Source organism: Octopus sinensis, linkage group LG2 (genome assembly GCF_006345805.1).
Source record: "Octopus sinensis linkage group LG2, ASM634580v1, whole genome shotgun sequence".
NCBI classification, from domain to species: Eukaryota; Metazoa; Mollusca; class Cephalopoda; order Octopoda; family Octopodidae; genus Octopus; species Octopus sinensis.
Window position 1 is genome coordinate 14,878,507 of NC_042998.1, and position 26,072 is coordinate 14,904,578.

Genomic DNA, 26,072 nt, shown 5'->3' on the forward strand with positions numbered 1-26,072 from the left:
TAAATGATGATTTTATATATATATATATATATATCATCATCATTGTTTAGCGTCCGCTTTCCATGCTGGCATGGGTTGGACGGTGCAACTGGGGTCTGGGAAGCCAGAAGGCTGTACCAGGCCCAGTCTGATCTGGCCATGTTTATATGGCTGGATGCCCTTACTAACGCTAACCATTCCATGAGTGTAGTGGGTGCTTTTTACGTGCCACCTGCACAGGTGCCAGACATGTCTGGCAAACGGTCACGGTCGGATGGTGCTTTTTACGTGCCACCGGCATATATATATATATAGTAGAAATATGTTACAAAAAGAAAATATAAAATAAAATATAAAATACACGTGGAAATGTAAGGGTAAAATATGAAAAATCAACGAAAATGCACATTGCAAATAAAAAAGGCTATTTATGACAGGTAATGACAAATATATACATTTAGATGGACTGAGGTAGTAATAAGAGTCATAAAATTCATTACTATGAGATGATTATAAGATGATAATAAAGTGAGAGAACAAAACGGACCATGGTTTACGCAAAGCTATATATATATATATATATATATATACATACATACATACATACATACATACATACACCCATGCTCAGCCTCATGACTTTGGGCCTCAGGCAAATATTCTCCTCACTATATCCGATTTCATGCTGGGTTGCAACCTTTGCTAAGAGCTTTCCTGTTTGTCAATACGCCCTCTTTCTTTCCTATGAACCTATATTCTGCACTTTTCACACTGAGAATCATCACCAATTTTGTTTCTGCTCCCACCACTTTCAGTGCTGAATTATCAGGTGCTTCAACAGAGCCACATTGTTTACCTGTACCATGTCATTCTCTTTGTGTCATTTATCCTGAGGGTACATGTTTCATACCCTGCTGCAGGCAAGGCTTACATTCTTAGACAATCTATTTGTGTTTTTGCCGATGTTGCTGTGTCTCCATAATGTACCGAATGACCTCATGGTTGATCTTCTTGCATCAGGCCTTACTTTGACTTGCCGGCTGCTGTCTCGTCTTTGCTCAACAACGCAGCTCAAGTACTTGCACATTTAGATGTGGTTTGGTTGGCCCCTTGGCATCATTAAGATAAGCTGCTCAGGTTTCCTGGTGGCTGTCTTTTTGGTTTAACCGCTAGTTAAATTGATAAGACATAAGTTTATCATTCAGTCTTTGGAACTCTGCTGGTGACATAGCAATCAGTATTAGTAGTTAAGGGAAGCGGGGTATCTTATTTACATCAGATGACCTCACTTTAAACACTGTCTTCAGTGGAACAAAATTTATTGAGCTACCAGCTGTTGGTGTTTATACCAATCAATATGAGATATCTAGTGACTTCTACATCATCTCAAAGTAGAGGCTACAGTAGACAGGTGAGAAAAAAAAGACACCCTTCTAAAGTACAATTCCTGGAACTAACCAGTGTGGACGCTTGCATTTTGCTCTAAGAACTGCCTGCTGATAATGAACAGACACTGCTTTAGGTTGAATTCAGATTGGAGCCTGGTGCAGCCATCTGGTTCGCCAGTCCTCAGTCAAATCGTCCAACCCATGCTAGCATGGAAAGTGGGCATTAAATGATGATTTTACACACACACCCATGCTCAGCCCCATGACTTCGGGCCTCAGGCAAATATTCTCCTCACCATTCTTTAATTTCTGCTATTTATAACTTACCACAGCTGAGATGTGAAACTGAGTTAAGGCCTTTTTTTACAGTCGGTTTTTCTCTGATGATCCTTATTATTAAAATTCTGGTCTTGTGTCACCTTTTATAGAGCCTTATCTGCACTTCTGCAAGCTTTTCAGTGGTCTGCATTCTCTTCATTGATATTCTCAGCCAGATATTACTGGAATCAGCAGTCATTGCAACTTTGGACAGTACAATGAAAACTGTTTACATGCAGTCATTGTCCTGTCTCACAGATTTTAATGCAATTAGATAAGACCCTAGCTTCCCAGATATCTCTCTTTCTCATCTGTATCAGCCGATTCTGGTTATTGAAATGAGAATGTTAGCAAGTCCTATTATCCTAAAATACTTGTATGTTTCTGTTTAACATACAGGCTTCTCTTTACTTTTGACTTATATTTGTACAACTTTGCTCAAATATCCAATGCATTGTTAGACTTCCTCCTTGTGTTTAAGCCTTTAGTGTTCAGATTATTCAATCAAACATAATGCTTGTTGATTTGAATTAATCATGCATTATCTCATATCTTCAAGATCTTGATGATGTAATTACTTAATGTAGAATAACATTGTAGGGTAGGTGTGAGAGCCTGGATCTGGTCAGTTTGAACATAAAACAGATTAACTATTTTGGCCGGATATGGCCGGTTTAAATACTAAAGGGTTAAAGTGAGGTCATCTGATGTAAATAAGACACCCAGCTTCCCCTAACTGCTAATATTCCAGAAGCTTGCATATTTTCATAAGTTTTTGCCCTTATATCTTCTATTGGAATTTCAATAAGTTACATACATTGAATGGCATGATGACTACATTTTATTATTGGTTAGAATGAATGCCATTTCAGTTGATGCAGTTTAATTAAACTTTAGGGTTAATTTAGCAATAGTACGGAGTGGTTGGCGTTAGGAAGGGCATCCAGCTGTAGAAACACTGCCAGATAAGACTGGAGCCTGGTGCAGCCTTCTGGCTTCCCAGATCCCCAGTCGAACCGTCCAACCCATGCTAGCATGGAGAACGGACGTTAAATGATGATGATGATGTGGAAGGTGTTGAATGCAGCTGAGTAATAAGTAGGGATATGGTTGCTGTAGCTACAGAAAATTTTGAGGTTAAGACAATATTCTATAATACTATTGTTATTGTTGCATACATAGCCATCTGTACACTGCAGACCGAAAATCCCATTTTATATATTAATAGATCTAACAAAAGCTTTCCAGAGTGTCTTTAAAGACCTGACGTTTGCTGTTGAATTATATATTAATACTCTCATGCTAATGATTTCACAGCTACCTTATGGCCAAATGTCCAAGTAAGATTAAATGTGATGTATTGTTATTAATATAGGATGCTGAAACTGCAATAAACACCATGAATGGACAGTGGCTGGGCAGTAGGCCAATCAGGACAAATTGGGCCACTCGGAAGCCGCCTGCTCCAAGTCAAAAAGACAGTAAGTAAATATACTAAATTTTTGTTTGTACTTTTTACTGTTACTGTTTCATATATATGCATGCACATACATACATAAACATACCTATATACACTGAATTGGTGTAAAAATAAAAGTGATAATTAAGAGCTCAGTTATTATCATGTCATTAAAAGTCCAGCAGTGGCAGTTTTTCTCGTTAACACAATATTCATGATAATTTTAATTCTGTCTTAGTTAAAATACATTTAATAGTGTTTACCTTAATGAAAAATCCCTTTATCACCCTGAATAAACTACGTGTGCAATTCGTGCTTTTCTGCACTCTCCCCCCTTTCTCCATCGATTTACACACACACGTACACACACATGCACTTAATCATGTTTGTATCTATCTGATTGAAATGTTTTGTGATCAATATTTTAAGATACAAAGCAGCTATCTTATGAAGAAGTATACAACCAGTCCAGTCCCACCAACTGTACAGTCTACTGCGGTGGTATCTCTCAGGGTCTTACAGGTAAATATATTTGATCCTTAACTATTAATCTTTGTTCTGTATATTTCTAAATTTTTACCACATAGCTTCATCTTTCAGTTTCTAATTTAAACCCTAAAAATTTGCTTTTCAGAGGAGCTGATGAGGAAGACTTTCAATTCATATGGAGTAATTCATGAAATTCGTGTTTTCAAAGATAAAGGTTATGCATTCATTCGGTAAGTTGATCACTTTAGTTACAAGTGATTAAAGGTTCATTTACTACCTTCTTCTCCTTAAAATTTCTGTTGGCTTCAACTTGGTACTTGGCATAACTGTAGTAAGTCATACTATACTCCATGGTCACCTCACTAGTGTAGAAAAAGCACCCATTACACTCTGTAAAGTGGTTGTAAAAGTCATCCAGCTGTAGAAGTGTCATCCTTTGAATCATCCAATCTGTTTTGGCATGGAAGGCAGACATAAAATTATTATTACTGTCCATCTTTTCTTAACTATTAGCAAATTAAATGTGGCAGTGAGCGACCATGAACTGTCTTGGTCCTTTGCTTTTTGTATTATCCTGTTGGCATTCCCGGTAAATATTTTGGGTATTTTGGTGAAAGTAGTCTTAACCCTTTTGTTACTGTATTTATTTTGAGATGCCCTGCGTTTCTTCCAATTACTTTAATAACTTAGTTATCATTCAGCTAGTGTTAGGAACATAAATTGTGACTAAGGTTTGGTGAAAGATTTTAATTCAGATCTTATGAAAACAAGACATTTGTACTACAGAGCCAGAGCTGGTTTCAGCTGGGTTGGTAATGAAAGGGTTAATTTCATTTGTCATGGTAGGAATTTCTTTGCAAGAAATTTTGAAATCACACACGTTTTGCAGTTGAGAAAATTGAAATATGTGATATAAGCTTATTAGTTAGAAGTCTAAAATCTCATTTATAGTGTAGCGTATAATCCATAGTCAACAAATCAGTTATTATTAGTACAGTTTCAAATTAATACTTAAAGCTATTTAGTGGTGGTAAATGTTTAGACTCTCTTATATTAAAAAGTTCGAGGTAGTGAGTGCCAAGTTGGATCTTGGATGCAGATCTGAGATTTAGTTGAGCCACTTCAACTTTTATTTGCTGTCATGGTCTGTAGGTTGAAGAGGTTGGGTGGGAAGCTGCCTCACCCCTCCTTCGCTTACTTTTCCATTGCGTCGTCAAGACGAAATTTTTGGTCATAATATCATAAGTATACATTCATTTAATATCTGGATTTTACAGCCTTGTGATATTTTGAGTATCAGTGTTTAGACAGCTTTTGGAATCTTATTGTTGAAACTCTCTCGTTCACTGCAATGAGAGGTTGCTTGGCATTGCATAAAAATGGGTGGGCAGCTGAGTGTATTGTCACTTGTCCATTTATCACTGAATGGTGGACTAATTTTATTACCTTGGAAAGCATTGAATTCATTAAAACAGGTTTAGTATGTATGTGAAAAGTTCATACCTTTTGCATCAGTTACTTTCATGAAAGATGCACAAAGTAATTTTTTAATACTTCTAAGTGGTACCTTAATATGTTTGTTAATTGGTACCATAACACAACTTCATTATTGTTCTTCATTATCGCAAAGTTAATTTAGAATTAGACATTTTAAAACTTATAACATTTGCTACTTAATAGGCTAATTTTGTTAATTGTATTACATAGCTAATGAAATAAATAATTCTTAATAAAATGTTTATATCTTTCTCTCTCCGTTAAAAGATTTTCTTCAAAGGAATCTGCTGCTCAAGCAATTTGTGGTGTTCATGGCAATGTGATTGCAGATCAACCTGTGAAGTGTTCCTGGGGTAAAGAATCTAATGATCCTAACCAAAGCAGTCAGCCAACTGTCACTAATGAGGTGCGTATTAAAAAAAAAAATCTTTTTTGTGGAAGTACTTCATAGTTTAACAGTTCTATGTGACCAGGCCATTTTACTTTTTCAAGAATGTTGTTTTGTGTATTGAAATTCAGGTGGTCGCCTCGACTGGCTTCCGTGCAGGTGGCATGTAAAATGCACCAATCCGACCGTAGCCGATGCCAGCCTCACCTGGCACCAGTGCAGGTGGCACATAAAAAGCACCAATCCGACCGTGGCCGATGCCAGCCTCGCCTGGCACCTGTGCCAGTGGCATTTAAAAAGCACCCACTACACTCACGGAGTGGTTGGCGTTAGGAAGGGCATCTAACAGTAGAAACATTGCCAGATAAGACTGGAGCCTGGTGCAGCCTTCTGGCTTCCCAGATCCCCAGTCGAACCGTCCAACCCATGCTAGCATGGAGAACGGACGTTAAACGATGATGATGATGATGATTTACCAAGTTTTAAATAAATATTTCTTGCGTTGGCCCAAGGACAGACTATGTTGATGACCTGTTGAATGAATTCCTTAGTTATGTCGGTACTTTTAGCAATTAAGGTGGTGAGCTGGCAGAATCGTTAGCACGCCGGGCGAAATGCTTAGTGGTATTCCGTCTGCCGCTACGTTCTGAGTTCAAATTTCGCCGAGATTGACTTTGCCTTTCATCCTTTCGTGGTCGATGAATTAAGTACCAGTTACGCACTGGGGTCAATGTAATCGACTTAATCCGTTTGTTTGTCCCCTCTGTGTTTAGCCCCTTGTGGGTAGTAAAGAAATAGGTACTCTTAGCAATCATGGGATGTTGAATAGCAATTAAATGCTGATATGCCTATTGAGAACTCTATTAAATTCTAAATAATTATATTTTGTATCTTGGAAAAGTGCTCACATTCAGTATACAAGCAGGAGGTTTCATCTTGTGATCTTGTTGTCTTTAGTATCTGATATGGATTTGTAATTTTCTAGCAATTGATGTTTATATATAGGATGTGAAATAAAGAAAAAAAATGCATCGATTTTCTTTCTCTTTTCAGCAACAGCAACCTTTCTCCTCCCCTTCAGCCTATGGTCAGTTTTATGGTAACATGGGTTATTGGGGCTATCCATATCAAAATATGGCCCAGAGCAGCTATGTTCAAGGAGGAATGAATCAATGGGCAGGTTATAACTACCAAGCATATGCTGGGTAAGTGAACTTTTTACAGTTTTCCTCTTGTTACTCAATTTAAACATTTCCAATAAGTCTCAAACTACATTGGTTATCTACAAATGTTGTTTGTGCAAGATGTTTCGTTGCTACAAACTACAAAACTGCCTCTGTGTTATTGCTCAATCTGCTAGAAGTAGCAGCCAAATTAGCCTGGAGCTACATCCAACATCCAAGCACAGTATACTCTAGGCTACAAAAAGGACCTAGTGGGTAATGCAGGCAATGGGGTGACTATCATCATCATTGTAATAACTTGTCCATGCTTGCATAGATCAGATGGAATTAGAAAGGTATTTTTCCATTAGTCCAAACTAGTTTCCTTGGAAGATGTGAAATAAAGTGCTCATTTTACAACTGTTGGATGTATTAAATTGAGCACTACTACAATCAAGACAAGGAGATGTAAGCACACATGTATAACCCCTGTACGTATGAGCTTCTTTCGGTTTCATTCCACAAATCTACTCAAAGCTCTGTGCAGCCAGTGCTATAGGAGATACCCGAGGTACCATATGGTTGTGCAGCATATGGCTTAAACCACTGATAGCATAAATGTTTGCTGGTAACCAATGTATATGATTTCCATCATAGTGGTTACATCTTAAAAGCATAAATCCTTAAAATCCTTGTAGCCTGAAGGCTGCGGCCATGCTGGGGCACCACCGCTGAAAAACTATGTGCTATGCTTACTGCACCTAGGTTTCCCAAGCAGTCACCCATCTAAGTACTGACTAGGCTCGACGTTGCTTAACTTCGGTGATCAGACGAGAACCGGTGCTTTTTCAAAACATTCTTGGCAACATCTAGCATGTTTTTATTTTGGCTACAAAAATCTGCTTTGGGTGGAGTTCTTCCTACCCTCCCACTCTGGTTGGTTCTCTCTCTCTTTCTCTTACACACACAATCTGGTGAATGAACTATGAAAGTGTAAAGAAGACTGCTGGATTGCAGCTTTCGTGTATTTGAAAACAACTTACACGAACCCATGATTAAGGTAGTGAATTAAACCAATATTTTCTTTTTCTTTACAGGATGAATGTCCCCGCAATGCAACAATGGGGCCAAATTCCCCTGCAGCCTGGCCAGCAACAGCAGCAATTTAATGGTCAGCAGCAAACTATGCTTGGTTATCCTCTGCAGCAGGGTAGGTATTATCATACATTACCTGCATATTTATCTTCATAACCCCCTTCCATTAAAGACTATTTTTCTTTAAAAGGGTGCATCCTTTTTTGGGGAGAGGTGGCAGGGTTTCTTTATCGACCAACAGAATTCATTGGTTAATGGTTTCGTTGGTTGTCCTTTTTTTTCTCTAAAGAATGTTCTTTCTTTTAATTATTATTTTTATTTTATTTTCTCATTTGGAAGACGGAAAAATTTAATACCCTGAATTTGCTAGGCATTTTGTTCTGTTTTTTTTTTTTTTCTTTATTAATATTTGGAAAATATTGTTTTGTTTTATATTTTATCTTAAATCTGTTACGTTTTTTTTTTTTCCCTCCTCTCCTACTAACTTCCGTTTTACACTTGACTTGGTTTTCTAGCAGACAACTTACCCTTCAGCTTTTCTTTCAAAGTTTGTGGATACAAGTCTTTCCCTCTGCATGAATAATGAATTTTCTCCTTCATTCCTCCCTTCATTTTCCTTCATTCATTTACTACACCCATATATTTTTCCTTCCCCATTTCCCCGTATTTGTTATTTTCAATTAAGCAACACATTAAAATCTAGTTTAGTTTGACTCCTACCTACCGCCTTAAATAATATGTGGGGTACAAAAACACTTTAGAGTTCCATATAATCTATAAACTCCTGTAAATTCTAGTTGATTATGTTATGGAAAAAAGAAAATCTTCTGTCAGTTTTGACAATAAGAATTCCAGTTGTTAGATCAACTGAACTTATCTACTCCTTTGTGTAAGTGGTTGAGAGTTCCACAGACACTTGTAACTATTAATGTAATCTTCAGGCAAAATCAGTGTGGCCGTGCTGAGCCGCTGAATTGAAATTAAAAGTCCATCTGCTGTGGCTGTCTTTGATGGTTTGTCAACCGAAGACTAGTTTTACCTCTTGTTCAAGATGCCAAGCATTGACGTCAAACTCAGGGTTTTGTGATTGCAAAGCAAACTTTTATTTAACTAAATAGCCATTCCTATATCCATATAGGATGCAGACACAGTTGAGGGGCTAGGTTTAATGTACACACAAACACATATACTCACATGCACAGGTGTGTGCGCACAAATACAAAACACTTGTAGCCATCATTACCAAGTTTTATATATGGGGGGCTATTCTTATTTTTTAAAGCTAAAAGTTGTAATCGGGTTTTTATTTTTCTATATACCACTACATATTGTCAATGTAACAGCTTTGCATGTTTCAACTATTCTATCTGGGCTTCACCCAAAGTGTAATTGCTTCATTTTTTTTTCTCTCTTCACATTACAATTTACTAATTAACTATACATACATACATATATATTATATATAACAAGATTAAATGTTTTTTACCTCTATTTTCTCTTACTATTGCATGTAAATTTATATAAATCAGTAAGAATCTCATTTTCTTTCTCAATGAGCAGTTGGATTAGCCTAATATCTAAACATAGTCGGGCAGTTGGTAGTCTACTGGAATTAAAAATGGCAACTATATAATGCCACCAAGTCAATTACAGTACTCACGGCTGGCATTTTAGAATGTTATATCTTTCTCAACCCCATTCCATTTTAACTGATAACACTAACCTCTTTCTTTTTTTTTTATTTCCATGTTTGTCCCTTTCCTTCCAAAATACACAACAATCAGCATTTTAGCAGATACTCCCATTTGCATTTTATGTTTCTATTTTGCTGACAAACGCCTTGTTGCACTTCCTATTATTTGTGTTTTGAATTAGTTCTTAAAAAAAAAAAAATTATAAAAAGAAATACACAAGATTGAAAGACTGAATTCACTGCAATAAGTTCCAATAATGCTTTAGTTCTATTACGGGTAATAATTGTACGAATTAGATTGTAACAATGTCTCCTCCACCCCCTTTTTTAAACACCTGCTTTTATTGTCTTTTATTTAGTGAACATAGTGGTTATAATGTGATACTGACATCTGTTTCTCTAATGGTCTTGTCTTCAGTTCAGAATTGTTTTAAATAGCTTTCCAAAGATGCAGTTCTGTGGCTTTTGACCTTCCCTATGATGAGAGCTGCTTTTTAGTCTCTACCCTGCCTGTTATATAGCAGCGCTGAGAAATTCCTTTCAGTGCTCTGAGACACTGTTGTTCACTAGGCTACATAATCGGGGACAGCTATGTTTGATATTAGCTTCATCCTTCTGTTCATTGAACTCAATACCCGACTATTTGTTGCTGACATTAAATTTTTCCATTTGCTAGGGGTGATATCTCATCCCCTTTTCATCCCATGATTGCAAGCATTCTGGCATCATGCCCTCAGGCGCTGAGGTAAAATGGCTGACAGCAGGTTGGAAGATTTTTATATACTTTTTTTTCTTCTTTCTCCACTTTATAGCTTTTTCAGCCATAGAATCTTCTTCAAGATTTTTGGTTAGATTTATTCTGAATTTGGTTTTACTATCTGGATAGATTTTCTTTACTTTTTTAATAGGTACACCTCAAAATCAATATTCATACAGTTTAGCTTTTAAGCATATCTCGGATATGTTGATCACTTTATATTAAATGCAATGTTTTAATTTTAATTTTCTATTTATTTCTCTTCTAAATTTTATGGAATGGGGTATATAATATTTTCAATAAAACCTAAATACACAGTATTGGTTAATATATAAATATTGTTAGAAATGGGGTGTATATTGAGAGGAGAAACTAGTTCCCTTCTTTGGATTTGAAAAATGGATTTTTTTGTCAAATGCTTAAATTCTATAAACCATCATTGTATCCAGTCTCTAAGCTGATCCTACTCAAGGAACCGGGTTGCTTCTTGTTTTCATTTCTTTATTATTTTAATCTGTTGGGTTGTGATATTTTCATGAGATTAAAGAAAGTAGAGCTTGTTTATGCTAGAAAGCACAGAATAATATTCCTCCCAACACTAAAGCATGCCAGTTCATGCTTTTAAGAACAAGTTACATGATTAACTGGCTTATTACTAACGAGTTTACTAAATTACACACACACACATTAATATTGAAGCATCGCTGCTATTTTACATCCTCCAAAGCTACTATTAATGTAGAAACTCCAAGGTGTGTCATTGTAGATGACTTTGTATTTTATGTAGATAACGCTGCATGTTTTCTTGAGTTATTGTTTCGCATGACAGGACTATATTGTGTGTGCGTGTGTGTATATATATATATATAATAAAAAATAATAATCGTAGAGCAAGATTAAAGAATGTTTTAATGCCGGGAATTTAGTTTCGAGATGGAAACCGAAAAGCATTGAGCAAAGTTTTTGCATGTTTTATCTTTTCATGTAATGGAATATTGAAAATGAAAGGAAAAGCCAGTTATTCTTGTGATGTCTTTTCAAATTAATGCAGGCTTAAGATTTAATTATAATACTCCCCTTTGAATCTTTTCATCGGAGAGCAATAACCGTTTTATGTGCAATTCATAATATTGAGAGAGTTATTCGTTGTGGTTTTGGTACTCTATCAGCCAGCATCAGCCGTAAAAATTAGATTTCTTTTGCCATGATGTTCTGCTTCCCAGGCCCCAGTTGATCTTTTTTGACCCATCGCTGTCATTTTTGTGGCATGGTTTCAACAATGTCTAGTTGAAATGTTGTTCAATTTTCCAGATAGCTACTTGGAAGAGGACAATTAGGTTCTGGTTGGTGGTCACAGTAAGCATATCCAGATTTGATTTTGTCTTTTTTTAACAACATTAACATTTTCAGAACTTGATTTTCTTAGATGGAGTTTTTTCTTAAAAAAAAATTTTTTTTGATATTCTTTATTATTATTTCTTTGCTACAAAGTTCTTTTTTGGATTGCAATTTGTTGATAGATATTTTGTTGAATTTTGATAAAACCTCTCTTACTCACTCTGGAAATTGATTTGAGTCGGTGTTTTGGCTTGGCATTCTTTTTAATAGTTACTAACACAACCGTAGTTTGTTTTGTTTCACTTTCAAAGATTTATCTCAATATTTCCCAACATAGAACTATGCTGGTGGGGGTGGGAGAATCTTGCAATTTTTATGTTTTTAGAAAAAAAAAAACTTAATAAAAATACTAAGCTAGGTTTGTTTTTTTTTTTATAGAAGTTTGTATTCCCTTGTTGCTTTTTGCTCACAAGTTTCTGTAGCGTGTTCTTTAGCTCTTTCACTTGGCAGTACATACCACGTGAAATATATTTTTTTTATATTAAAATATGGATGAGAAGCATGGTTGGTTTCTAAAGGTTTTGCTTTTGTTTTTACATATATATATATATATATATTTATATATATATTATATGTAAAAAAAAATTTTTTTCTTTGCATATTTCTAATAAACTGGCTGCCTTACTACCTCATAAAATCAGTAAGCATGTTAGGTTTGAATATCTAAATAAAAGGAGTCAGCAAATTTAATATTTTCAATACAATGCTAATTGTTTTTTGGTAAAAATGCTTCCTATGGCTAGTAGTTGGTTATCTTTTGCCTAATGCTGGTTTGTTGATTTGAAAGAATGTTATTATAAAAAAATATCATTATTCAATCACTTTTGTCCAAATTTGTATAACACACTTTTTTCTGTTACCCAATTTCCGAATTTCACTTTTGCAAATAAAAATTTTTTTTCAATTTAATTTTGTATTTAAACAAACTTCTTTAAAACGATAAGTTTGGATGAGCATTTATTAAAATTTTTTTTTTCTTTTTTTTTTTTTTCACATTTTCAGATATGAAGATGCTGGACTAAAATGAAACCTTCATCAACAGGTTGGCATACATTTCAGTCCTGTTTGCAATATTGGGCTTTATACTTCATTCACTTGTTGCATGAAAATTTGCTGCTGTTTTTATCTTGAAAACCTTAGGATTTTCACTGCTACTCAACTCTATGAGTCAATCTCAGAATCTACAAAAAGGATTTTTTAAAATGTATATATATAATACTGACACACAAACAGGTGTATGTCTTTAAAGGATGTTTAAACAAGAGCACCAATTGACTTTGCCTAACAAAATATTGCCCCCCCCCTCTTCCCTTAACTTTTTTTTTTTAATGTTTTAATAGCTCTAATTTTGTTTAACAAGTGACTGACCTTGTATAATTTAATATTGGGACGGCCATTAGAAATCCAACCAACTTAATGTTACGGTGTTTTATAGGCAAAGGTTTAATTTACTTTCCACTTTTGTAATGAAAATTGGAGAATAAAATATATATATCACAAATATTTTGCCTTAAATTGTTTGCCTTTTGTCTACAGCCTCAGTAAAGAAGCTTTTGAAACTAAATTTTTTGAAAAAAGAAAAAAAACTGTAGTTTTTTTTTTCTTTAAGTAATTGAATTTAATTAGTCATAAGTATCTAATTTATGCTTTGTTGTTTTGTTTGTATATAGATTAATTTTTCATAGTTTTACTCAGTTTTTAATGATGTAAAATATTGAACTATATATTTTTGTAACTTCTGTTAATTATTTTTTTCTTCATGCATGCAGTTTACATTTGTCACTAGGAGTGACCTTTAATTCTTTTTTTAATTTTTGTGTTCTTTTCTCAACTCTGGTTTCTTTCTGGTATTTTTCAGGCTACCCACAAGCTCCGTACTAAGTGCAGACCTTGTCGGCCCTAACTGCGATTATGTATCCACAACTGCAGCAGGGAACACAAGAAATATTCGGTTCACCTTATAACTGCAGAAATCCTGTACATAGCACTATTAATGTAGCCATATAGCTAGAAATATATAGATTACAGATAAAAAAAAAAAAAAATCCTAAAAAAAGATTTAAAAAAAAACAAAAAAACACAAAAAACTAAAAAAAAAATCAAGAAAACAATACTAAAATAGTCATCAGTTTTCATAATGATGATAATGACTGATAATGGTTAAATATAATAATAATAATAATAATAATAATATAACAATAATAATAATAATAATGATGATAATAATATTATTAATAATGATAATAATGGTGGTGGTAGGAATGGTGGCAAACAGGAAAAAGCTTCTTTCCTTGCAGTAAAATAAAAAAAAAAAGAACAAAAAGAAACAAAGAAAAAAAAAACAACAATTTACTCAAATGGAATATATATATGTATGTGTATATATATATATATATATATATATGTGTGTATGTATGTATCTATATATATATATGTATATATATATATAATATTACCATTTTGGTGTGAAATGCACAAATGTAATGATTTTTGACTCTGGATGAATGAATGATGAACATAATTTGAAAACTTCCCCTTTCCCTCTACTTTTTTATTTGATTTAGTCTTTATTTTAACAGTTCGTGGGGACCCGTGGTTATACTTTGATACAATCTTATCAGAAGTGGAGGAAGTTTTATATATATATATATATATATATATATATATATATATGTGTGTGTGTATGTATGTGAATACATGTATACATGCGCACATATATATTACATGTGTATGCATGTAGATTATACACCTTCACACACATACAGTCTGTGTGTGTGTGTGTGTGTATTTAATGTATATATATGTGTGTGCGTATACAGTTGTGTGTGTGTGTATGTTTATACAAAATAGTGCAACTAAGGATCTGTTTTTTAGCTGGCTGGGCAGTTGGGTGGTTGGGTGGTTTATACCTAAAGAATAAGCTTAAAAAAATGTATTCTGAATCTTTTTCAACTCTGTACCCGTGTTTAATGAATATGGGATATTATTTTAAAATCTTCTCTCCTTTTTCTGTGGTGTGCATGTGCGTGCGTGCGTCTGTCTCTCTCTCTCTCTAAGTTCATGAAGTTTGGCCATGATACATTTATTAGCATTTTATGTATCTCACCACCCCCCTCCTTTACAGCAGATGAAATATTCGTTCTTTCTCCCACATCCAGTTTTCTGTTTTAAACTAGTTTCCCCCTTATTTAATAATTCATTTTGAAAAAGTTAAAAATTTTTGCATAAAAAGGATTAAAAAAAAAGCCCAAGTTGTTGATTGCAAAGTCTATTTTGATAAGCCCATTTCATAAATTGCGAAGTAGTTCTCTAAAGAGCAGCTGCCTATAAAATATCTGGCTGGTTCCTTTCCATTGTTATTAATTACTAGTAGACTTCTCAAACCTATCCGACTTCCCGCAAACTTATCTAAGGTCTTTTAGACACCTATAAGGTACTGTTAAATGTTTTATTACTTTCAGTTATATACATCTATGTAATGTCCCCTTCTCTTAGCTTTCATTAAATTGCCATCATTGCATTTAAAAAAAAAAATTTTTTTTGTTATAGTGATGTCACTCGCTGTGATCCAAATGTAAATATTTCCAATTGAGTTGCTTGTACATTTGGTTGTCTTTACTCAATTCTCTGTATTAATTTGATCCCTGTTAGTCGTAATGTAGAAAGTTGAGTATTTTTTAGTTTTATAAGTTTTCCTTTTTTTTTTTTTCGTTTTAGTTTGGCAATTTGTAAGTGACCAGAAGTGAAAAAGTGTACATAAATATCTCAAAAGCAGCACTAACAGTTAATTTTCCAGATTCTCTATGTTGTATGTGTGATGATTTGGCCTTACTGGCTCCTTCGTTTTTTGTTTTTTTTTCTTTTATAGTGTCCCTCCCTCTCTTAGGAAAAAAGTTCCACTCCCTAACCCCTTTCTTAAAAAAAAAAAAAATATCATAGCTAATAATTGTCATGGCCACAACATGGTCTTGCATTGGAATTCTGCTTCTATTTTCTCCTGTTTCCTTTTTGATGTTACTTGGGTTCTGATTCTGTTAGCAAATATTTAGTAGGTATTGCATGATAGAAATGTGTGTGTATGTGTGTGTGTATGCTTTCATACCTGTATTCACTGATCACCTGTCAGCTCAGTCATTCCACACCTTAGATAAAGGGGATTGTTGATTGTTCTCATATTCCTAATATTTATTGATGACAGTCAAGTCTTTTTCCTTGACAAGAGTTGTATATGCAAAAATATGGTAAAACTGTATCGCTCCTAGTGTCCTAAAAAGAAAAAAAAAGAAAAAAACTTTCCCCTCCTCTTCTCATGATTTGATTAATGCTAAATATGAAGTTAACTGAATATCACTTTTCCTCTAAGAAAAACATTTTCAGAACCCTGGTACATAAATTGAATTTCATCTTCCTTGAGAATGCTCTATGCAATGTTTTGTATATTTAATCGTTGGATTCTAAATAGCATTTGGAACGTAGCTAGCTAAGTTAATCTTGGTAACATTTGCCATGTAATATTATTTTGACGGTAACTTATATATTTTATTTATTTTAAAAAGGGAATTTTTTTTTGATAGTGTTGAAAAACCTTATAAGAAAGAAAAAAAAAAGTGGGTCAAATATATTTTTTAATAGTTTTCTCTTGTGTGTGGAAGGATATATAATTATTGCAGCCGTTTGTCCAGTTTTAAAAACTGCAACTTTCGAGGTTTGTGATCTTAGCAAAAGCAAACGTCCGTGATACTGACAGAATAACTAACTAAAAAAGGTTTGCAGTTAAACTATTGCACTTAGGGGTGATTTTGTAAGGGTGGACCAGCTGACTGCTGTAATTTGAGAGCATCATTTTTTGTTAACTGAATTAAGCAAAGAGTAAGCTTATCCAGTCTGTAGAAGAATATTAGATGTGACAAAAAAAAAAGTTAAAATGAAATAAAAAAAAGGAATAAAACAAACTTTATATTTGTACTTGGTGTCCATTATTATTTTAGTTTGGAACATATCCCCTTCACTTAGAGAATTCAGTTGTTTAGAATATTTTCTTAGTTGCTCAGTTTTGGCAGGCAGAGAGAAGCTCCATTTCAATGTCAGCTTTGGACACGTCTTTGAGATGGTTTTTTCCTGTTAAATTCTGACGTAGTGCTTAGGAGCCCAGTTTTAAGATTGTGCCAACAGTATAAGGTGATACTTGCATGCTCATGAACGGCTACTCAGAAGCCCTAACAAAGATGACAGATAACATACCTCACTTATTTCCATCCATTTTATTAAATTGTTCTTCAGTGCTTGTAATACAAGTTAAACAATGAAAAAAAACAAAAACAAAAAGAAATTATAAAAAGCCAATAAAAAAAAATAAAATAAATAAAAATGCAACTATGAAACACTAAATAAATTCAGTAAAATGCAGGGGAGGGGGTAGAAAGAATTGTATCTCCTTTTTAAAGAGTTTTGTGCGATTTTAACATGTATACGTAAGCCTTTTAAACCTTAAGTGATATTATGAGTGGTGAGGGAGTAAGAAAGCAAAAATAAACTGCAGCAGATATGAACTGAAAATACGTTTAGCGTGTCTGCCTTCTACAGCAGCGCACTAAGTATTAATAGATACATTTGAAGAAGAAGAATGACTGTTGTTATATACTTTTATGTTGATGCTTCTCAAAACTTGTAAAAAAAACAAACAGCTCAGTGATTAACCGATCTTCACTGAACAGTATTTGTTGTGGGAGCAACCAGATTTTGCTGCTGTATGACTATTTCATATATTGGGTTCTCTCATTGCTAATTTCGTCTATTTTGTTGAGCTTATTTCTGTCCCACGTCCGCCCCCAAATTCCTTTCCTCTCCCTTCCCTTGCCATTATTATTATTATTATTATTATTATTACTATTACTATTATTATTATTATTATTAGAAAGCATATTCATTGTATATATGTATATATCTAACCTTTTGTAATCGCTAGATATGCAAATACATGTTTATACATACATGCAAATATACACACACACACACACGCACGTACATATACATGTGTATGTATGTATATATATATATATGTATATATATATATATATATATATATGTATGTGTGTATGATTGGAGATATTTTATTGGCCATTTTTCTGTTGGTTGCTTTGATTCGTTGCTAGGAGAGTGTGGGAGGGTCAGGGGACTTCCTCCGGTAGTTGGAGGTACAAAATGGTCCTGCTACCAAGTAGTTGTGTTGAGAGTGCAAGTTTCTCGTTGAGTTATTTTGGAACTTGAACTAATTCCATCCAAAGGGAACAAAACTGTAAACGTATAAATTTCTTTGTATGATCCTTTTGAGTATATGTAATCTGGCACATGGACATTTTAATCAAAGAAGAAATGGAAAAAAAAAAACCAAAAATGAATGGAAAAAAAAATAATATATATATGTATACTACAAAAAAAAAAGGAAAAAAAAAACAAAAACAAAAAGAAACCACCCCTCCCCCCAGAAAATTTTGAATTTATTCAACTTGGATGTAATTTCAAGCAATAGAACTTGCTTCTCTGTCCAGCTTTCAAATTAACTATTGAAAGAAAATGAACATAAATTTTTCACTCTGCTCAAGACGCCGTTTTCTCGCCCTACCCCCCTTTTCTTTATGATATCTTGGTCATTCCACATTATCGTTGATTTTTTTTTTGACCGTTTTGTTCCTGTCTGAAGAAAGAATGAACACGCATGCATATATATATATATATATATATATAATATATATATATATCTACGTGTGTGTATGTGTTATATGTATAATTGTGTGTGTGTATGAACATTTCTTTTATTGAATGAGCGCTTGGTTACACTCTTGTATTAGGTGTGCGGAGTTGTTTTATGCGGTATCTAGGGCTACAACCAAAAGCCATGCCTAAGGTCTCGTGCAACCAGCCTTGTTTTACCGACTGAGTTTAGCCAGTGGGTTGAATGGAATGGGTAATTGCTTGTATTCCTATCTATTGCATGCACGAATACGTATGTTTGTGAGTATATATATATATATGTATGTATATGTGTATATTAAGTATGAATGATTTTTCATTGCTATCTCGGAAGAACAGTTAGAAAGTTATAAACCCTTTTTGAGAGAGAGAGTGTGTGTGTGTGTGTGTGTGTGTGTGTGTGTGTAGCATTTCGTGGGATTAAAAGATATTCAGAAAAAAAAAAAAGTCCCCTCCCCTCCAGAAAGACTGGCCACTTTGATGCCTACTGTTGGTTGGCTAAAAAAAAAAACAAAAGAAAAACAACAAAAAAACCCAAAAAACATACAAACTGAGCACGTGAGGTTTGTTTCCTCACTCATAAAAAGAAAGAAAAAAATATTGTACATACCATTTAAGTTGCACTGAAATAAAACCATGTTTGAAATTATTTCGTGGTTTTAATAATAACCCCAAACTTTGATTGCTTCTCAGGACAAGTGTAGCTTTGCACTCTTGAATTTTTTATACTATCTATCGATCTATCTCTTTCTGCTAGTCATGCTTGTTCTGAATTGATTATTTTTTATTTAATTTATTTTATTTATTGTGGGTTGTTTAAAAAAAAAAAGAAGAGGAAAACCTAAAGAGAACCCATTGTTCGAAGAGGAAGTACAAATACCGTTTTTCATTGTAGGGGCGTTGATGTCTGTTATGCTCATTCTTATGTTACATTTTGGAACATTATCTCAATGCTGCCCAGAGCATAACTACCTGCAAATCCCTTCAATAAATTCACATATTCAACACGGGCTCACATTCTGAGTTAGTAGTGGGGGTGAATCGGATAAAAGGTATACGGATCTGAACATTTGATTTGTAATTAGTGGTAATACGTGTCGACTTTTTTGCTGAAAGCTGTGTCGTGGTATTTACTACATTCAAATTGATACTAATGTCTCGTGGTCGTTCGACTGAGAATTTCTAAAATATTACTGTCCTAGTTGTAGAATATTTACGAAAATATTGGAGATCCAGCAGTGTTAAAACTGCCCGAAGCACACGTACATAATATAGATATGGAAACAGTATTCTAGCTGAACTTCGTTGACAATGTTTAGATTAAGACTTGCCATAAATTCTCCAAATTCTTGTTTAATCGATTCAGAGAAATCTCAAGAATGAGTGATAATTTAGCCGAGTTATTATTAATGGCTGTTTAATTCCTGTTTTATGAATTCCAGAAGACTAAAAGAAGATAAGAATGGCAGTGACACGGGCATTAAACGGGTTGCTTGAAGTGGACGCTAATCTTATTACTTGAGACATTTATTTCTGTTAGTGATTGGAATTTTAATACCAACAGAGGCCATTCTTGCCTTTGATTCCTTAGGACTAACAGGAACATTAGAATACAATATGGAGTAAAACGAATCGCAGTATTTCGTTAGAGTTCAAATCATACCAATCCGAATTCCGCAATTATTTATGAACAAGTTTGGGTTAGGTTTACTAATATGCACCGTTTCCCAACCCCATGGTTTTGGTTTCATTCTCACTGAGTGGCAACTCTGACCTCTGTCTACTGCGTTTTTGGATCAACCACATCTTTTGAGTGTATTTAGGAATCGGAAACTGAAAGTAGCCCGACAATTGTTAGTATATTTGTATTCCTTTGTCTTGACATCACGCCATAGTTGTAAAAAGGGCGTCACCGTCACACAAGCGGTGTCCTTGGTTCCTCATCTTTCATGATAATGTCTAGCCGTTGGAAATATCAACTCGCTTAGAAACTATTGACAGTGGCAGAAAAAAGCTCTTCACCGCAGATATTGTAACCCATGTCAGCATGGAAAAGTCATTAAAACGGTGATTAAAATATCAAGGCAGTAATGCAATGGAATACTCATTAGTAATTAGTAATTCTTCACATGTATGTTCTGACAAATAGACTAAACTAGCAGCTTTCTTTTTGGGGGGGGGGTGATTTCATCAGTTATTCCCTGCACAATTTAGAGAGATTATTTCGATTTGAAGTGTTGTAGTGAGTAATAACATAAATTGTTTCTTAGTAGTCTTAAATTTGAAGAGAACATTTCTTTTTACCCAGCAGCCTAAAATACCTATCTATGCAGCCCACATTATAATGTAAAGGACTTTTTAAGATTACTAAGTTAGTACACATACCTTGAGAAGGGTCGTTCACACTTGGGTAAATGCTATTTTTTGAATTCAATGACTATGCAATGTAAGAGTTAAATGTAGTCTTCAGTTTCACACCCAAAGATAAACAAGTAGGACTGTATTGTGAAGATCATGGTTTTGAAATGCACATATCCATTGGGTACTTTACTAAAAAGCTATGTACGAAGTAACTGTAAACAGCTACAATGTATAATTGTATATAAAAATAAAAACATTTTACAGGGATTTTCTGCTATATAAAATATATTACTTTAACCTCAGTCCTTGGACGCATTAGTTGAACTACACTTTGTATGTTGCCGCACATTTGACATGCTCTTTCTTTGAAACGAGGTAACATTTGACTCTTGGCGCTAAAGAGGAAATCACGGCGGATCCTTTTCACTATAGGCCCGAGACCTGAAATTTGCGGGGAGGGATGAAGTCGATTTTATCGACCCTGAAAAGAGGAAAGGCCAAGTCGACCTCGGCGGAATTTGAACTCAGAACGTAAAGACAGATGAAAAGTTTTTTGTGTCTGGTGTGATAATGGTTCTGCCAGCTCGCCGTCTTCGGCCAATTGTAATACGCACCTGTTGCTTTCATTATTTGCTGCTTGTGGAGCAATAATCCGAGCTTATATTTTCTAAGATAAGCCTGTTATTTTAATGAAAAGATTAAATCGAGAGCAGTTTCAACGGAAGCTTACTTTTTACTGAACAATGTTGTAAAAAGTTTTAAGCTCCTGCCAATGACAGTTTACCACCACGAAAACTCGCTATGTCTGATGCTTTGCAACGACTTTTCATTTTCCTTACCAGCTGCATAAATTTGCTTAAACCACATCTTGAAACATTGCTAGAAGAATCTCCACATGACAGTTTACTCTGCTACAAATAGCAGGGTATATTAAGCTAAAACAGTTTGAAACGACGTGTTGATACAGATTTGAAAGTCCTTAATCAGAACTAAACATTTAAATTAGGAAAGCAACGAGCTTTTAAAAAGTTCCTTTTGCAAATATGGTTACGAGGGAAAGAAAAAAATCTAAGTACTTCGTTCTACAGCTTGAGATCTAGAAAGTTCTAACGAACTTCAGGACAGTCCTCTCGGGAAGGCGGTTTCGGCCCCGATCATCTGATATTCTGAGCTGGTAGCGTGCAGCATAAGAGATTTGGCTATTTGTTGTCGTTCGAGCTATATGAAGGGAAGCGATTTGACAGAGAAATACACCACACATTCCATAGTTGACATTTCTGTGAATTGTTAAATAGCACACACTTGCACCGATGACAAAAGTTACTTCATGTGGACAAGAGTCGACGAGACAGTTGCGTGGTGAACTGATTGATATTTCGCAGCAAAGAATCTCTAGCCAAAACGTGAGACAGCAGGAAGAACGAAGACACCACTCCACGGGTGCCAATCTGCTAGAAATAAAATCCAAATTTTCTTCAAAGCACGCCAGCGTCCCAGAAAGAGACATATTGGATACTGAGAGTGTGGATGGTGAATGTTTACTGATTGGATTGGAAGCACTCCGTCGGTTACGACGACGAGGGTTCCGGTTGATCCGATTCAACGGAACAGCCTGCTCGTGAAATTAACGTGTAAGTGGCTGAGCACTCCACAGACACGTGTACCCTTAACGTAGTTCTCGGGGATATTCAGCGTGACACAGAGAGTGACAAGGCCGGCCCTTTGAAATACAGGTACAACAGAAACAGGAAGTAAGAGTGAGAGAAAGTTGTGGTGAAAGAGTACAGCAGGGATCACCACCATCCCCTGCCGGAGCCTCGTGGAGCTTTTAGGTGTTTTCGCTCAATAAACACTCACAACGCCCGGTCTGGGAATCGAAACCGCGAGTCCGCTGCCCTAACCACTGGGCCATTGCGCCTCCACACTGCTTGAGAAAGCCTTTGATAATAACAGGTCTGATCTGGGCTGTTTCAGTTTTTTTTTTATAAAAGCGACGATAGCCTTCCGAATATATTGAGAAATGGCGATCTACCATCAATGATGATAAACAACTTGGTTATGAAGAATATTTGTTAGATTTTGAATTGCTGCGAAGAGGTTTATATCTTAGTTATTTGAAACATCCTTTCCCGCAAAATGTTATCAATAACCCTCTCAGATCTGGCCCCTATGTCTAACTTTACCCTCCACAGGAGCTCTTGAGCAAAAGAGGTAAATGATTGCCTATACAGTTTAAGAGTAACGATTGCAAGCAAGCTAATGGCTAGAATCGGCCGCATCTTTTTTCCTACGTGTGCTGTTTATTAACAGTTTTAGCGGGACGACGTTTAACTTATTCCCGCCGTAAAGAGAACACGGCGTGGTAAGGTTAATCATGGATACGGCATGCAAAATGTCTTGCAGTATCCGTTCTCATTCATTATTCTCTAGAAAAACGACGACGCCGTGGTGATCTCATTCTTGCTCACAACATCATAAGCGGAAAGTGTAACCTCTCGAAAGAGCTGTTTTTCACTCCTGCTCCAGAGCGTCGGCTGCGGGGTCACTCCGAAAAGCTCTATCTGCGACGATTTCATCTCGATCGAAGGAGAGGGGCTTTCTCCGTCCGGGTTACGGATCCGTGGAATAAGCTGCCGGACGAGATGGTGAAGATGTCGACGACCGCTCGGTTCAAAGTCTCTCTTGACCACAAGTGGCCTGAACTCTTTACATGAACACCACCCTGTACATAACTCCATGTCCCCCCACATGGCCTTGCTTTTTGCTTTTTGAGCCAAAAATTAACTAACTAACTAATTACGTTCTCAGTTTCAATTCCAAGAAGGTCAAAATTACCATCTAGCCATCCGACGTTGATGAAATAAATAATCAGTTCAGGATGGTGAATTGATAGAATTAGTTGAACATTGAACAAAAATCCTTCGTGGTATTTGTTCTGTCTTTTACCTCCACCCGAGTGTTCACGGGCATCTGACGAAATTGAATGTTTTCCAGCCGAAAGATGGTAACGAGAATCGACCAGGAAAATACGATAGCGAACGGAATCAAAAGAAAAAACATATTTCTGCAAATTCGGGATTGAAACTTGTGTTCATCTCTCATTCACTCGCATACATTATAACTTCGTATGTGATCGCTCGACCTGCTTCAAATAACCGAATCCACCACAAACCCTATCCTACTGTCCTATAAACAGACTAAACACAAGGAATAATTAGTGTTAAGTGAAACTGTGAATAGACAGAGAAGGCATGGTTAGAACGTCTTTTATCGTTCAGTGTCTGCAGCAAATCTCGTAAGACCATGGACCTGCTCTTGGAAAGTTCCTTGGAAAGATATTTTTCTACGGAAGACCTAGTTACCTATGCATCTAATATCCAAGGGTACTGTAAAAAAAACCCCAGCAGTTTGGCACCATGCAGTCGCTGTTAGAACGCAAAGAGCCAGAATATATACTACAAGGCATCGCATCCGTCGCTAATCTACATCAATGGATTAATAATTTATTCTTTACTGCCCACAAGGGTCTAAACACAGAGAGGACAGACAAACGGATTAAGTCGATTACATCGACCCAGTGCGTAACTGGTACTTATTTAATCGACCCTGAAAGGATGAAAGGTAAAGTCGACCTCGGCGGAATTTGAACTCAGAACGTAGCGACAGACGATATACCACGAGCTTCGGTTCGTTTCATTATCATCGTTGGAACATGGGATAATACGAAACGTTGATCGTCACAGAATCTTAATGCAAGGAACCTGGATAAATAACCCACAGAATTCTAGCCGATGTTCAGATTAATTTTCATAAACTGCTGCCTTGCTTTCGACCCTAGATCTCCTTGATGACGTTTAAACCAGAACAAAACAATCCTCCTCTATATTCGTGGTCTTCTCAATATAAGCAAACACTGGTTCAACCTTCTCTCGTGGAATTTTCATTTTGTTTCTTCATGGAGCTTTCTACATTGTCTGAATTGATCAAATATACATATTTGGCTGAGCCAGCGAGAAAAGCCTGTTCATTATCTTATGCAAAAAAAAACAAAAAATACAAAGTGGGCCAGTCACAAATTGGATGTTTTTTTAATCACAGTCTCATTCCTTCAGAGCTGACCTAGAGTTAAACAACAGCTTTGATAGAGACAGTGTGACATTGGCTAAAAACAGGCAATGACGAATTCGTCTATTTTTAAGCAATCATACTGACAACAGATGATTGTTATATGCAATCACGTTTTGTTAATTTGCAGTTGTAGCATGTACACTGTGTATAGCAGTAAATAACACAGTACAACCATAATAATTATTTCTAGCAGGACCCGTGGAAATTCCACGCTTAACAAAATGTTCTTATTTCTATGTTGGCGTATAAATTTTTTGTTTCAGATCTTCATAACAATGTCTCATTATGTTAAAAGGTTTTGCTTGTGTTTTCTATTTTGCTCCGTAGTTAACTTTGATTATATCGTAGCACTCAAGCACGAACCGAATCTCGCGCTATCGCCCACGTACACATGGACGTAGGCGCGATCGATGCCGTCAGTCGCCGGGAGTGTGTGGCAATATGCACCGGGTAAATACAGCGACGTGGTCCGACCCGTAAGTTAAAAAGTCGGCCCACGCTGGATAGACAAGCAGAATAATATTATGGATAGGGACACTGGTATTATAACCCGATTTCATTCGGGTCTACTCGGGCCACATTTTGAAGATGAGGAATTTTGCCCTAGAGGCCACGCTATTCAATTGAGCAAACTCAAAGTGGCCATGCAAACTCCTCAGCACTTTTAACAAAGGTGTGCAAATGTTCACGTCAATCCGACCACATTTACTAACACTTTTACCTGCACAAATGCTTGTGAGACAACGTCCGCCCTTTTCACAAATATATGGTAGATAAAGGAGCAAGCTGGCAGAATCATTAGGGCGCTGAGCAGTATTTCACCCGTCTTTACCTTCTGAGTTCAAATTCCGCCGAAGTCGACTTTGCTTTTCATCCTGTCGTGGTCGATAAAATACGTACCTGTTGAGCACTGAAGTCGATATCATCGACTTATAACCTCCCCCGAAATTGCTGGCCGTGTACCAAAATTTGAAATCAATAGTTTAGATAGTGTTTTAATGCAAGCTATCTGTTTGTAAATGTACATGGACTATAGATGTAAAGGAGCCTCCACACGATGGTTCGACTGCCAGAAAATACAACAGCCTAATCTGAATGAAATTACATTCTGCCCACTTGAATGAAGGACACGTGGGATAATGTTAACGGGGTTACACATTCTATTTATCTTTTATTTGGGCTTTCAGTCACTGGACTGCGGCCGTGCTG

General features: G+C 35.7%; 1 protein-coding gene and 1 long non-coding RNA gene across 14 annotated transcripts in view; both read left to right on the forward strand.

Moving 5' to 3' along the window:
• Window positions 1-18,924, forward strand: part of LOC115222461 (nucleolysin TIAR) — a 94,951-nt gene extending 76,027 nt beyond the window's left edge. For 9 of the 13 annotated variants that reach the window (XR_003882724.2, XR_005003215.1, XR_005003222.1 and 6 more), the window contains 9 exons: window positions 3,061-3,166; window positions 3,574-3,666; window positions 3,779-3,863; window positions 5,398-5,536; window positions 6,572-6,723; window positions 7,779-7,891; window positions 10,146-10,233; window positions 12,627-12,666; window positions 13,483-18,924. Coding sequence is in view for 2 of the 13 variants with exons in the window: in XM_036511674.1 (XP_036367567.1) it covers window positions 3,061-3,166; window positions 3,574-3,666; window positions 3,779-3,863; window positions 5,398-5,536; window positions 6,572-6,723; window positions 7,779-7,891; window positions 11,538-11,563 (714 nt within the window). In the remaining 11 variants the exon portion in view is untranslated. Of the gene's footprint in view, window positions 1-3,060; window positions 3,167-3,573; window positions 3,667-3,778; window positions 3,864-5,397; window positions 5,537-6,571; window positions 6,724-7,778; window positions 7,892-10,145; window positions 10,234-11,537; window positions 11,583-12,626; window positions 13,128-13,482 lie in introns of those variants that run through there. The other 4 variants (XR_005003217.1, XR_005003219.1, XM_036511679.1 and 1 more) reach the window with 4 other exon arrangements.
• LOC118767319 lies at window positions 1,510-2,887 on the forward strand. The gene is made up of 2 exons (XR_005003236.1): window positions 1,510-2,159; window positions 2,373-2,887. It is a non-coding gene; the product is annotated as an uncharacterized LOC118767319 (long non-coding RNA).
• Window positions 18,925-26,072: the final 7,148 nt, after the last annotated feature.